The sequence below is a fragment of the Balaenoptera physalus genome, assembly GCF_965194825.1.
Source record: "Balaenoptera physalus genome assembly, chromosome: 11".
NCBI classification, from domain to species: domain Eukaryota; kingdom Metazoa; phylum Chordata; class Mammalia; order Artiodactyla; family Balaenopteridae; genus Balaenoptera; species Balaenoptera physalus.
The window spans coordinates 35,344,531-35,359,525 of NC_138896.1; the positions used below are offsets into that span (position 1 = coordinate 35,344,531).

Sequence of the window (14,995 nt, forward strand, 5' to 3'; positions counted from 1 at the left end):
TCTTAATTTTTATTCTGATTTTTTCTTTGATCTATGAGATATTTAGAAGTGTTTTTAATTTCAAAATATGAGGATTTTAATTCATATTTTTATTAAAGTGTAATTATATTGTGGTCAGAGAATCTTCTCTCTATGAAACTTATCCTTTTAAATTTATTGAGAATTGCTTTATGACGTAGTATATTGGCAGTTTTTATAAATGTTTTTTATATACTTGAGGAGCTTGTCCTTTAATTATTACAGAAGAAGTCTATATTTGTTCATTGGATCCAGCTGGTTAATTTTATTTCCCAAACCTTTGGTTATGTCAATCTTGGCTGGCTTTTTATCTGCTTGGCCTGCCAATAATAAATAAGTAGGTGGATTTGTTAGTTTCTCCCAGAGGTCCTGTTGCTTTTATTTTATCTATAGTTGAGGTGGTTTTATTAGGTTCATATGTGGTTAGAATTGTTATGTCTTCTTCATAAATTGGATCTTTTATCACTATGTAGTAGGTCTCTCTCCATAATGATACTTTTAGTGTTAAGGTCTATGTATTTTATTTTACTAAAGCTATATCAGCTTGCTTTTAGCTTTATTTAGTATGCTGTTTTATCTGTTTTCATCTATTCATTTTAAACCTTTCTGTATTCTTATACTTTAGATATGTCTCTTATAATAGCACATAGCTGTTACTTTGATCAAATTTGACAATCTTTGACTTTTAACTGGCAAGTTTATTCTAGTTGCCTTTGTTGTAATTATTGAAATAGTTGGACTCATTTCTACACTTTTTTTAGCTGTCATACTTTTTTTGTGCTTCTTTTTCCTCCTTTTTGACTTTTAAATAAATGACCCTCCCCCTCTTTTCTTCCTAACAAGGCAAAAAGTTTAGCACACTCTTAGGCCCTTGATTTTTTCAACCCTCCCCCACCTGTATTGTTGATATTTTCTATAATTTTTCTTTCAGGTCATTACAAATAGTCTGCCCCTCTGTATCTCTTGTAAGCACATGCTCTGCCTTTTTTTTTTTTTTTTTTAATTTACTTATTTATTTATTCATTTTTGGCTGTGTTGGGTCTTCGTTTCTGTGCGAGGGCTTTCTCTAGTTGTGGCAAGCGGGGGCCACTCTTCATCGTGGTGCGCGGGCCTCTCACTATCGCGGCCTCTCTTGTTGCAGAGCACAGCCTCCAGACGCGCAAGCTCAGTAGCTGTGGCTCACGGGCCCAGTTGCTCCGCGGCATGTGGGATCTTCCCAGACCAGGGCTCGAACCCATGTCCCCTGCATTAGCAGGCAGATTCTCAACCACTGTGCCACCGGGGAAGCCCCCACACGCTCTGCCTTTTAAGATAACAACAAACTTTACCAACGTATTTGATCATTCATAATTTCCATAATTCTTACAGCATCTCCTGAATTTGTTTCTCTTCTTATTTGAATATTTCCTCTAAAAGTTTTTTATGTGGGTCTAATGGTGACTCTAATTTTGATGGTGAATCTAATTAAATCTGACATACCAGGTAGTTTTTTAAATGTTTTAAAGTAGTAGTTTTATAATATATTGAATGCTTTTAAAATCTTATGTTCAAGGTTCATTCCTTCATTATGTTAAGAATGTCACTGCATTGTCTCCTTACAGTCAGTCTGGCTGTCGGGAAAAGTCTGATGTCAGTATGGGTTTTGCTCTTGGTAATATACTCTTCTTCTCTGGAAGTTATTAGAGTGTTGCCTTTGTTATTTGATTTTCTTAAATTTTACTATAATGTGTCTAGGATAGGCTTTTCCTCATCTGTCCTGTTGGCATTCAGTGAAATCGTTCTTTCATTCTATTACATTTATGTTACGTTTGGGGAAATTTTTCTTCATTACTCTATTATGTTTTCAGATATTACTTCCTTCTCTCCAGTTTAATTTTTTTCTGGGACTTCTGTTATCTGGTTGTTGCTCCTTCTACTTAGGGCCTCCACAGTTCTTAAAATATATTTTGGTATCTTATTCTTTTCCTCTTTTTTCCTGGGAGAGCCCTTTAATCTTACCTCCCAACTCATCAATTTCTCCTGTGTTGATATTACCATTTAACTTATTTCTTGTGTTCTTTATTTCACAATACTGTTTTTAACTACTACTTTCCCTTGTTCCCTTTTATAATGAAAAATTTTGTTTCATATTGTTAATATCTTCTGTTATTTCTTTTATTGTATTTATGTTTATCTTACATTCTTGGTCTGTTTGATCATTTCTTTTCTATTGATATATATAGAGGGTTGGGGGTGCTTTGGGTTTTTTTGTTTTGTTTTGTTTTTGGTGGGGGAAGCACTGGTTGTACTTCTCAAGGGTCTCCTTAGTTTAGCCAGTAAGTTTGTTCCCCTGAGGATATTAGCTATTCTGTATGGCACTGCTTAATGGGAAAAGATTTAAGGCCAGATCTTAGTCTTCAATAGGCCCAGTGAGCTCAAGATCCCAGAAAATCCCAGTTATTCACCCATGTTTGTAATCTCCCCACCAGTGACCAGCCTGGCCATGTAGGACACAGCGCAGGTTGTTTACTTGCATAACTCTGGGAGATGCTGTTGACTTAGAATATGATGGGAATGGCACCTCCTGGAGTGATATAATATGACAGTCTGCAGACCTTCACCTTCAAACCCTCAGGGAGAAACAGATTTGGAAGGAGGCAGTTACTCTCCGTTTTAATCCACCAGTCCTGGGGCTTTGGAGGGGGAGGGTGGAGGAATGAATCCCAGCAGGGCTTTGGCAGCTTCCCTGAGCTGACCTCCTAAGCTAGTTCTCTGGAGCTCTTACCACCAAATTCTTCAGGAAGGGGACAGCATTGATTGTTCTGAGGCATCAGTGGATGAGGGTAAGGAGAGAGCTTGAACTGCTTTGCTTTCCTTTAACTGCTTCCATTCTCTGCCAGTCTCCTTCAACCCCAGGCTACACACCCCCTCCCCCATACCAGCTCAAAAGGACTGTCCATCTTCCTGTGAGTTTCTCGAGATTGTCTTTTTTTTAAGTTCCTGGATTCTGTGTTTCTTCAGGGTTGATTTGGTGGAGGGAGCCAAAAACTACTACAAATTTTCCATATTGTCAGAGTCCCAGAGGAAAGTTCTTTTCTTTGTTTTTAAAACAACAACTTTTATCTTTAAACTTTCATTTTCTTGCTACAAAAGTAATACATGTTTATTTCAGATAAGCAAAAATAGTATCACTACTGCCCAACTGTAACCACTGTTAACATTTTGGTTTGGCGACCTTCCCTTCTTTTTTCTTCGCACCTAGTTTTCAACTACTGTTTTTAACCTGCCCTCTGGATTTAATGTGACGTGTATTTCCCGACATCCTAACTTATTCTTTTACAGAGTCATCTTTAGTTGCATAATACTCCATCATCATTTAGACAAAGCATAATTTAGCCAGTTTTCTGTTGTTGGCCATCTGGATGTTTTCCTACATCCCTTTATTATGTATTGCTCAACGATCAACATCCTTGTAGATAAATATTGTTCACATCCATGACTATTGTTTGGTTTGGTTTTTTGGTGTGTGTGTTTTTTTTTTTTTTGGTTTTATTTAGATTCCACATACAAGTGAGATTATACGGTATTTGTTTTCTCTGTCTGACTTATTTCATTTAGCATAATCCCCTCAAGGGCTATCCATGTTGTCACAAGTGGCAAGATTTCCTTCTTTTTTATGGCTAAATGATATTCCATTATACACACACACACACACACACACACCACGTTTTCCTTATCCATTCATCCATTGATGGACAAATCTTGGTTATTATAAATAATGCTACAGTGAACATAGGGATGCATATATCTTTTCGAGTTAATGTTTTCACTCTCTTTGGATAAATACCCAGAAGTGGAATTGCTGATCATATGGCTGTTCTGTTTTTAATTTTTTAAGGAACTTCTGTGCTCTTTTCTATAGTGGCTGCAGCAATTTACATCCCCACCAGCAGTGCACAGGGGTTCCCTTTTCTCCACATTCTTGCCAACACTTGTTATTTCCTGTCTTTTTGATCATAGTCATTCTGACAAATGTGAAATGATATCTCATTGTGATTTTGATTTGCATTTCCCTGATGATTAGTAATGTTGAGCACCTTTTCATATACCTATTGGCCATCTGTGTATCTTCTTTGGAAAAATATCTCTTCAGATCCTCTGCCCATTTTTTAATAGGTTTTTTTTTTTATGTTGAGTTGTATGAGTTCTTCATGTATTTTGGATATTAACCCCTTGTCAGATGTATCATTTGCAAATATCTTCTGCCATTCATTAGGTGGACTTTTCATTTCGCTTGCTGTGTGGAAGCATTTTCGTTTGATGCAGCCCCACTTATTTTTGCTTTTGTTGCCTTTGCTTTTGGTGTCCAATCCAAAACATCACCAAGACCAATGTCAAAGGGGCTTACTGCCTGTTTCCTCTTAGGAGTTTTATGGTTTCAGATCAAGATTTAATACATTTTGAGTTAATTTTTGTGTATGGTATAATATAGTGGTCCAGTTTCATTCATTTGTACTTGGCTATGCAGTTTTCCTGGCATCATTTATTGAAGAGACTGTCCTTTCCATTCTTGGCTCCTTTGTTGTAAATTAATTGACCGTATGTGCATGGCTTTATTTCTGGTCTCTCTGTTCTGTTCCATTGATCCATGTGTCTTTTTTTATGCCAGTACCATACTGTTTTGATTGCTATAGCTTTGTAATATGGTTTGAAATCAGGGAGTGTGATGCTTCCAGCTTTGTTCTCCTTTCTCAAGATTGCTTTGACTACTGAGAGTCAAATGTTACTGAGAGTTGAATATCGTTCCATACATATTTTAAGATTGTTTGTTCTATATCTGTGGAAAATGCCATTGGAATTTTGATAGGGATTACATTGAATCTGGAGATTGCTTTGGGTAGTATGGGACATTTTAACAATATCAATTCTTCTAATCCATGAGCAGAGAATATCTTTCCATTTATCAATATTTGTGTTGTCTTCAATTTCTTTCATCAGCGTGTTACGGTTTTCAGTGTACAAGTCTTTCACCTCCTTGGTTAAATTGATTCCTAGGTATTTTATTCTTTTTGATGCAAGTTGTAAATTGTTTTCTTAATTTCTGTTTCTGATAATTTGTTATTAGTGTATGAAAATGCAATGAATTTTTGCATATTAATTTTGTATCCTGCAACTGTACTGAATTTGTTGATTAGTTCTACTGGTTTTTTGGTGGAGTCTTTGGAGTTTTCTATGTATAATATCATCTGCAAATAGTGACAGTTTTACCTCCTCCTTTCTGATTTGGGTGCCTTTTATTTTTCTTTTCCAATTTCTGTGGCTTGAACTTCCAATACTGTGTTGAATAAAAGTGGCACAAGTGACCATCCTTCTCTTGTTCCTGATCTTAGGGGAAAAGCATGTAGCTTTTCACTGTTGTGTAAGATGTTAGCTGTGGGCTTGTCATATATGGCCTTTATTATGCTGAGGATCATTCCTTCTATACCCACTTTATTGAGAGTTTTTAATCATGAACTGATGTTGAATTTTATAAAATGCTTTCTCTGTATCTATTGAGATGATCGTATGATTTTTATTCTTCGATTTGTTAATGTGGTGTATTGCACTGATTGATTTGTGGATGTTGAGCCATCCTTGCATCCCTGGAATAGGTCCCATTTGATCATGGTGTATGATCCTTTTAATGTGTTGTTGAATTTGGTTTCCTAATGATATTTTGTTGAGGATTTTTTCATCTATGTTTATCTAACTCTGATTTTTAAAAGAGTCATCTTCTGTTATCTCTGTCCTTCCTTCTTCCTCTTTCACTCTTCTGTTGGGTTGGCCAAAAAGTTCATTTGGGTTTTTCTGTAACATCTTACAAAAACGTGAATCTCCTCCCTCTTGCGTCTCCCTTCCACCCTCCCTATCCCACCCCTCTAGGTGGTCACAAAGCACTGAGCTGATCTCCCTGTGCTATGCGGCTGCTTCCCACTAGCTATCTGTTTTACATTTGGTAGTATATATAAGTCCATGCCACTCTCTCACTTCATCCCAGCTTACCCTTCCCCCTCCCCATATCACAGCATTCTTTTAAAATGTTTGCTGATTCTTTTTTTATATATTTATTTTTATTTTTATTTTTGGCTGCATTGGGTCTTCGTTGCTGCGCGTGGGCTTTCTCCAGTTGTGGCGAGCGGGGGCTACTCTTCGTTGCGGTACATGGGCTTCTCATTGTGGTGGCTTCTGTTGTTGTGGAACATGGGCTTTAGGCATGCAGGCTTCAGTAGTTGTGGCTCACGGGCTCTAAAGCGCAGGCTCAGTAGTTGTGGTGCACAGGCTTAGTTGCTCCACGGCATGTGGGATTTTCCTGGACCAGGGCTCGAACCCGTGTCCCCTGCATTGGCAGGCAGATTCTTAACCACTGCACCACCAGGGAAGCCCATATTTACTGATTCTTAGCTGTGTATTCATTTCAGTGCCCAAGGCTTCTGTTGGCCTGGCTGTCAGTGCTATATCTGTTTATGCTGGTTGCCCCTGAGTTTGTGGAGAAGGGAAGTGAAGTTCTTCTGGACTCCAGGGATCCCGTCTCCTGAGTATCTGCAGCTACTCAGGGCTGCCCGCACCCCTTCAGCTCGCTTAAGTACTGTAGCCTTGGGGTAAAAGCTGCTGCCTTCCTCCTGCTCACAGGCATGGGAGGGAGACCAATGCACCCAACTCATCCATATATAGTTCCCCAGACAGGCAACCTCCTTGACAGGCCCAGGGCCCCTCCTGCTCCTTGCCTAGGTGACTGCTAAGCTGGATGCAGCTAGTTACCCTCCCACTTTGTATAGAACCGTCTCCTGTGTGCACTTTGGGCTCTGGTCTCCTTGGTCCATCTGATCCCATCTGCACTCTAGCAAAGTGAGCACTCGGTGTTTGATCTTTTGGTTATTTCTTATTCTTATATTTCTTATTACTCTAAGCCTGGTTAATAGAGGTCCGCAGAGAGCCCCTTTTCCATCCATCTTATTTGGCTCGGAGTTTCTCCTTCCAGCCCTTCTCCTGGCCTCACCAAGAGCAAGAAGGCTGATACCCCTTCCTGTTCTCTCTCCAGCACAGCTCCACCAGCTGGAAGGGCTGAGGACCATTGGCATCACCACCAACGGCATCAACCTAGCCCGGCTGCTGCCTCAGCTTCAGAAAGCTGGTCTCAGTGCCATCAACATCAGCCTGGACACGCTGGTACCAGCCAAGTTTGAGTTCATCGTCCGCAGGAAAGGTGATCAGATGGGGTTCATGGTGGACGGTGACCCTCCCAGGCCCTCGTAGCTGGGGAGCTGTGGCTGGTGCAAGGGGCCTGGTCTCCCTCTTGGTGTCTGGGCTATAGCTAAGCCTAGGCATTTACACCTCACCCCTCAGTCTTGCTAAAGGCCCCTCGTCTCTGTAGCCACACTCTTGGGGACATTTTGGGATCGGATGCTAATGAGCTGTGGTGACCAGCCTCCCCGTACCCTGCCCCCAGTTTGCCCAGGACTGAGAGGGTTTCAAGAACACAGGACATTCCGTTTTAAAACCAAGACAGTCTCTGACAAACTGAGACAAGTTGGTTACCCTATAGTGAGCTCTGAGGAAATGTGGGGCAGCCTGGGGTGAAAGCAGCTGCCCTGGGGTTCCAGGGACAGGGCCAGCACTGCCAGCTGAGGGTCCCCCAGCACCTAAGGATGCTCCCTGAGCCCATCCTGTTGTAAGCCTCTTCCTGCAGCAAGCACACCCACAGCCTCCTCCTGCCAGGCTCCATCAGAGAGGGTGGCAGTGGAGAGTGGAGGGGCCCGAGCCCCGGGTCTCACTAGGCCAGCGCCCACCATCCGTGGGCCCCAGGTTGGGATGGGAGGTTCTGCACGGGCTCAGATGCCCTTTGATTTGGGGAGGGTGGTGCATTACTGAGACCTCTCTGGAGGATCAGAGAGATGCCGGGGAGACCCAGCTCTCCCTCTGCTTCTCTGGAAACAGCCTCCAGCTTTCAGCCCCACCTCTTCTTTCCCCCCTCCCCCAGCGTGTGGCTTCCTGTTTATATCTGGCAGTGTGCTGAGGAAGTGCTGGGGGTGGGGGGGCGGGTCTTTGCCCTCTAAAGGGCTGCTCCAGGCGCTGTGGAGGGGACAGACGCACAGGACACTGTCCTGCCTTACAGGCTACAAAGGGCCGAAAGGTTTGATGCCACGGAACCACCTTTGCTTGTCTTGTGGTGTCAGTTCAAGCACTTCAGAGAGGAAGACAGAACTCTTTCTCTCTAGGGCTCTCTCTCCCAGCAGGGGGAGACTGGGAGGGCTTCAAGGAGGAGGCATTCATGCTGGCCCTTGAGGAATGGGGTGTTCAGATCAAGGGAGCTTACTCTGAGGAGGAATGTCAGTCGAGAACCGCAGGGGCTCTGAGGTGGGAAAGTGGAAGGTATAACCGTGAGCTTTACCCACAGAACCCCCCCCGCCCCACTTCCCCATGCGCCCTGCCTCCTTGACTCCTTCCTGGAATGAGGATCGGAGACAGTAGATCCTGATGCCAGATCTGCCTTCCCATTCATATCCCTGTGTCCCCTGCCTCCTTTTGGAGGGAGAGGGCTTGAGGGAAGAGAGAACTTCTAGATTATCCTAACGGCATTCTGTATAAAAGCTGTACAGTCTTTCCTTTGCCGTCTCTTCCTGCTGTCTTACTCTGACAATGCTGCAAGGAAACGGTGGAGGCTGGCTGGGGGTGGAGGAGGGGCCGGTATGCCGGAGGCGCTCACATGTTTGGATACATGAGTGAGCTGGGCTGGGGAGGAGAAGCCAGCCTGGGATCACATTTACTGCACTAACCACAGAGATAGGAGAGAGCCACGTGCATGGGAATCGCTCACCAGCCCTGGCCCAGCACCTACGCTTGGTAGGTGCTCGGTGAGAATATGAAGAGTGGGTGAACGGACGGACTGGTGAGCAGGCGCCGGGAGGGAGTTGGGGCACCTGCCTTCTGTGCGAGGCCCCCAGCTGAGCACTGCCTCTCTCTGGACCTCGGTTTCCTCGTCTGGACTATGAGAGGGTTCACCTAGATCAGGGTCCACACACTACAGCCCACCAGCCAACTCCAGCCCCCTGCCTGGTTTGTTTTTTTTACAGCCTTCGAGCTAAGAATGGATTTTGCAGATAACATTTGCAATGAATTTAATGATAGGGAACATTAACCATGAATCCCGATTAAGCAAAATATTACCCCTGCAAAAAGAATTCCACTCTTTCATTCTATTCTAGAGTGGTGTTACAAATATTATACTCAATTATTACCATATTCTGAATTTAGTCAATAAAATATGATGTATATCTATATAATATCCTCAATTTTGCCTCTTGGCCTCCAGAGCCTAAAATATTTACTGTCTGGTCCCCAGACTCGGCGGTCTCTGAGGTTCCTTGTGGCTCTGGTGCTTTCTATGGGTGTGAGGATGTGGGGGAGAGGAAGGCAGTGCCTGGAACCTGTTCCTCTCCCTCCCCACAGGCTTCCGCAAGGTCATGGAGGGCATCCACAAGGCCATTGAGCTGGGCTACAGTCCTGTGAAGGTGAGGACTTCCTGGCCCTAAGACAGACCCCAGCCCTGGCCAGTGCACCTGCGGTGTACCCCTCACCACTTCCTGGCCCGCTCCATCCAGCCCTCCCCCCCACTCCCCACAAGGGAGGGGAGAAAACCAGTGAGCCATGGAATCTTCCAACCCACGGAGAACTGGGGGAGGGACACAAGGAATGGGACCCTGGGTGGAGAGCCTTAGGCAAGTGTCAGATCCCCGACAAGGGTCATCCCTGGAAAAGAACGCAGTGGGGAATAGCCCTTGTGGTCCCGTTATCCCTGGACCAGGTGAACTGTGTGGTGATGCGAGGCCTGAATGAGGACGAACTCCCGGACTTTGTGGCCTTGACCGAGGGCCTTCCCCTGGACGTGCGCTTCATAGAGTACATGCCCTTTGACGGTCAGTGCTGCAGGGCGGGGTGGGTGGGGGAAGAGGAGGCCGGGCCTGTCGGCAGAGCTGGACCAGAGCCACGCTGAGAGCACGGCGGGGGGCTGTCAAGAACCCTGGGAAAGGCTGAGTAGGGCAGACAAGGTCTGGCTGCCCCTGTGGGTGCTGCTGACCCCGGATCCCGCTGTGTGTGTAGGAATTTCTCCAGGGATGGTGGGGAGGGGCCTGGGCAGGCACCGGGGCTGCGATGGGGGTCGGAGGCTTCTCAGAGTGGGCCTGGCTGTGATTCCATCCACTCATTTCAGGCACCTTGTGCCCTCCTGGCCCGGCGGCGGAGAACTGGTTCCTGGGCTGTGGGAGGGTGAACTTGAAGCCCCTGGGTCCCCGCAGCCTGTGACTCAGTAGCTCCCACTCCCCAATACAGGCAACAAGTGGAACTTCAGGAAGATGGTCAGCTACAAGGAGATGCTGGATACCCTCAGGCAGCAGTGGCCGGAGCTGGAGAAGCTGCCGGAGGAGGAATCCAGCACAGCCAAGGTTGGCGGGCGGGCAGGGATGGGGCCGGGAGAAAGGTGGTGCTTCCACCCTAGGACGGGAGAGCTGGCAGGGCTGCTTTGGGGGTGGAGTCAGTGATGCAGGACAGTGCCTCTTAAGCAGGAAGCGCTACAGGGCCATCACAGCAGCCTCCCTGCTTCACTGACGCAGAAGCAGGCCCGACGTGGGGCAGGGGTTAAGGAACGTGTTGTAGGATGCTCTGGACTGAGTGGTGGAGCGGGTGCTTGTCTGGCTCTTCCACGTGGCTGTCCCTGGCCGTGCTGCCCTCAGGTTCCTCCTGCATCTTCAGTAGCCTTTGTTTTGGGCAGGCCAAGTGCAGGCGGAGAGCTCATGGGCTTCATACTGGAGTCTTCTGTTGTCCGAGGGCCTTGGGGGCTGCTTTCTGCAGAGCTCCTGGGGAGAGGGCCGAGAGGTAAGGGCTCTGATGTCAAGGAGAGAGCTGGCACTCAGCTGCCCATCCCCCTCCCCTCCGCTGCTCACCCACAGGCCTTTAAAATCCCTGGCTTCCGAGGCCGAGTCAGCTTCATCACGTCCATGTCTGAGCATTTCTGTGGGACCTGCAACCGCTTGCGAATCACAGCTGACGGGAACCTCAAGGTGAGTGTCCCCTTCCCCACAGGCACCCCTGTCCCTTCTGCGCTCTGTTTATGTCTTCCTACCCGCGCCCCCTGATTGGAGGTGAGGCTAGCAGGGTACACGGGGTGATGGTGAAATAGTGTCAGATATGGGGGGATCGTGGGAGCAGCAGATCAAGGTGAACTCGTGGCTCCCATGGAACCATCACCCTGGTTCTTTCCTTCCTCGGGTCCCTGGTTGATCAGGAGCCACTCTCCAGGACTCAGTGCTGTGGAAGGGCTGGGCGGGGATCAATGTGCCCTTTGCCCCCAGCCCCCACCGTGGTTGGCCCCTCCCACCAGGCCAGGGGTTCATTCCTGAAACCAGCATCCATTACTCGTATCTAATATCTCATCAGCACATGCTGTGCGTTCAGCCCTGGGGATGGGTGGGTGGAAGGGAGGTGTGGACATGCCCATCTTCTGTGAGGTCACAGAGACTCCCCGTGACACCAAACAAAGAGCTAATGGGTGGCAGCACGGGATTCTTCATCAAATGAGGGGCCGGACAGGCCTCTGGTGGTGAACCTGGAGGGAGTGCACAGGGACCTCAGTGAGCCATAGAGACTGGGCGGGGGGTGGGGGGGAGGATGGATGTGTATCTGGGGTTCAACCTGATTTGGCCAGAGCAGATTAAAGTCAGCTATGGGGACGCCACCTCGTGGAGGGCTTGATTGACCCCATGCAAGGTGCAGAGTGTGTCCTGTTGACAGGAGGACACTGGGCAGAGTTTTTATACAACGGGGGGAGGCAGGATCCCCCATTCATGTTTTAGGAAGAATATCTCCCGGGTGGAATTTGGAAATAGAAAGACAGTTAGATGGCCACTTAGTGATGTTCCAGATAGGTAAGAGTTAAGGTGAAGGTGGGAAGGAAGAGTGAAAGAACTTGGGAGCTGCAGGTGTGGGTGGAGAGAGAGGCCCCCGGCTGTCTGGTCAGCTCTGGGACCCGCTTGGGATCGGGGGCGAGGGTGCTGGTGGGTGGGTTTGGACCGTCAGGCTGGACCCCCGCTAGGAACCGTGCGGCAGGTTGTTGTAAAGCGAGGGGGTTTTCTGGGCTGGAGGCCCAGGACTGAGCGGACAGTCGGTGGTAACTGTGTCAGTCAGTCCCGTCCACGCCCCTGCAGGAGGTGGGGGGAGGATTCTAAGGAGAATGTGAGGAAGAGGCTGTTTATAGCGCAGGGTTAAGGGGGCCTGTAAGGGCACTGGATGAGCAGCAGCAAACTGCCGTCCCACCCCTGGGAGGAAGGGGCAGGGGCGGAGTTGGCGTCACTGGGCTCCCAGGAGAGCTGGAGCGGCCGCCTGGCTGGGGCTGTGATTGTGCACGGAAGCACCGCTGCCGAGAAGTGCCCGGCCTTCCTCTGCTCTCACCCTCTGACCTCCCATCAGCCAAACCCAGGCGGAAGCCAGCAGGAGGGGGGGCTCCGGTTGCAGAGAAGGGCAGAGAGTGGAACCTGGGGGCTGGTGGAGAGTGAGGAAGGGGGACTGACCAGCTCGGGGAAGTGGGTGTATCTTCCGCTCAGATCGCGTTCATAGCTTCTCTGATGGTCTCTGCTTGTCAAACGTGCTTCTATGCCCACAGCACCCTGTACAGAGCTGACACGTGGTAGGTGCTTTGTGGGGCTTCATGGGAGGAAGTAGGTGTCCCACTTTCTGGGACTGCCCCATCCACCCCGAGCCCCCCAGAGCTCCCAGCCTCTCCCAGAATCAGGGGAGCCTCGAGTCAAGTTTGAATGACCGCAGGATGCCGTCTCCACCAGCCCTCTGCCGTTCAGTCCCCAGTCAGGGACCACGGAGCAGAGCGGGGCAGGCGGGCAGGGTCCGGGCGCAAAGGGACTGGAGGAGGATGGGGGGAAGTGGGTGCACGTGCCAGGCCTGGAGGGGCTGCCAGGACTCCGCTCCCACTGACCGGGGTCCGTCCTCATGGCAATGAAGAGGCCTTGCCATGGAATGTCTCAGGAGAGGGTGTGGATCTAGATTTTGATGTGCCATATCTGCCATTGGCAGTTAATTGGTTTTTTTTCAAGTACGCGCCACGTGCTGAAGGAAACATGACCGGAAGTCAGATGCAGGCCTTGGGGTGTGTCTGCTTTTGCCTCCTGCCCTTCCAGCCCCTCCGACTCCTCCATCTAGCACCTTCAGCCCCTCATTGCAGGAAGACCTGCTTTGAGTATGACCAGCCACGGGAGGCCCTCATGCCCAGCCCAGGGGGGCTCCAAGGATGGGGGCCAAGGCTCAGGATGAGGGGGGCATGTTGGCCTCACCGCAATGTGGTCTCTCCAGGTCTGCCTCTTTGGGAACTCAGAGGTATCTCTACGGGATCACCTGCGGGCGGGGGCCTCTGAAGAGGAGCTGCTGAGCGTCATCGGGGCTGCCGTGGGCAGGAAGAAGCGGCAGCACGCAGGTAAGGGGGCGGGGAGGCCAGGCTGGGTGGTGAGTGGGCCACTGTCAGCAGGAGGGAGGTCTGTAGTGAGCCAGTGGCACTCAGTGTGGTCCGTGCTCTCCATCACTCCTGCTGGACCTCTAGACTTGGGGTGCGGTGATACTTCTCCTTCCCAGGGGAAGCTGGCAGAGCAGAGCCTGCACAGGACGGGGGACCCCACATTCTCTCGGGCTGTTTCATTGGGTGGTGGAGAAAGAGGGGTGTCATTGCCCCTTTCTCATCCCTGACAGGGAGGGCAGGGTCCTGGCATCCAAAAACTGTTACGGGCTCCATCATGGGCGACCTTGCGGTGTACGGTGGGGGTTTATTGTCGGGGTGTGGTAGGTGAGTGCGTGTCCACGGGGCTGTCATACCGCTGTGTCCATCGTCCGTTTCAGTGAACTCTTTTCCCCGCCCTCTTTCTCTCCCACTTCCCTGCTCTCCTCTCCCTCCCCACCCTTCCCTCGCCCCAGGCATGTTCAGTATTTCCCAGATGAAGAACCGGCCCATGATCCTCATCGGTGGGTGACCCATCAGTACGTAACCACTCACCCTTGTCACAGGGGGATCCCGTGGGGCGGGGCCCCTGCTGTAGGCACCCCCCACCCTGATCCTGCACTTCATCCTGAGGTTCTCATCCTTCACCTTTTCCTACCCCTCCAAGTCTTTACTGCGGCTTTTCTTCCCTTCCCTGGCTCCCTCTTAACTGCACATGCCACAGAAATCATCGTTCTGTCTCACCAGAAATCGGGTCGGGGGGTCCTCTGGGTTGATGATCTCTATGTTAGTTGTCCCCTGAAAATGGAGCTTCTGGGTAAGACAGAGATCTTGTCCTCAGCTTTAGAATCTCCCAGCTTGGATACAGTCACAGGCGTCCCTTCCCTTCCGTCCTGTGGGTCAATCCACGCGCGTGTCCGGACCATTAGTGCCTGTTGGTCCTTGTGTTGTTATGCTTCTGTGTGGGCAGCGCTTAGGCAGCAAGCTAAGAGTGCTACTCAGCTTTCTAGGGAGGACAGAGCCAGGATCTCAACTGCCCAATTCCTTAACTCCCGGGAACTTACGTGCCCAGGGCGTCTCTTATGTGCACAGGATGCTTCAAACAGAAACACCTTTTTATTGAGCCATATGTGGTCTCTAACCCTGGGGAACTAGCTGGTCCGGGCGGAGCTTTGGGGATGCTGTTATCGCTCTGGCGCATGCCCAGGCTAGAGCAGGGGAGGCCTCGCCCCCTTGGCCACAGCCAGATCTGGGCCCCTGAATTGTGCCCTAAGCAAGAGAAAGCAGTGAGAACAACCAGGGGAAGGGATTCTTTTCTCCAGCACTTGGAGCAGAGTGAGCCCTGAGGCGTGTGGGCCGGAGTGGGCCAGAGACAGCCCAGCAACCACACCAGCCACCCAGAGAAGGAAGGGCGGCTCGCCACAGCATGCCATAGGGAAGAAAACTGTATCACCTCTCTTCTGCCCTCAC

The 14,995-nt window shown here is 49.1% G+C and overlaps 1 protein-coding gene across 7 annotated transcripts in view; it reads left to right on the forward strand.

The window, feature by feature from the left end:
* The window catches only part of MOCS1 (molybdenum cofactor synthesis 1), a 41,068-nt gene that overhangs the window by 23,739 nt on the left and 2,334 nt on the right, over window positions 1-14,995 (forward strand). For 5 of the 7 annotated variants that reach the window (XM_082414116.1, XM_082414117.1, XM_082414119.1 and 2 more), the window contains 7 exons: window positions 7,076-7,240; window positions 9,484-9,545; window positions 9,839-9,950; window positions 10,363-10,475; window positions 10,980-11,090; window positions 13,390-13,510; window positions 14,002-14,049. In XM_082414116.1, coding sequence (XP_082270242.1) covers window positions 7,076-7,240; window positions 9,484-9,545; window positions 9,839-9,950; window positions 10,363-10,475; window positions 10,980-11,090; window positions 13,390-13,510; window positions 14,002-14,049 — 732 coding nt within the window. Of the gene's footprint in view, window positions 1-7,075; window positions 7,241-9,483; window positions 9,546-9,838; window positions 9,951-10,362; window positions 10,476-10,979; window positions 11,091-13,389; window positions 13,511-14,001; window positions 14,065-14,995 lie in introns of all 7 variants that reach the window. The other 2 variants (XM_082414121.1, XM_082414118.1) reach the window with 2 other exon arrangements.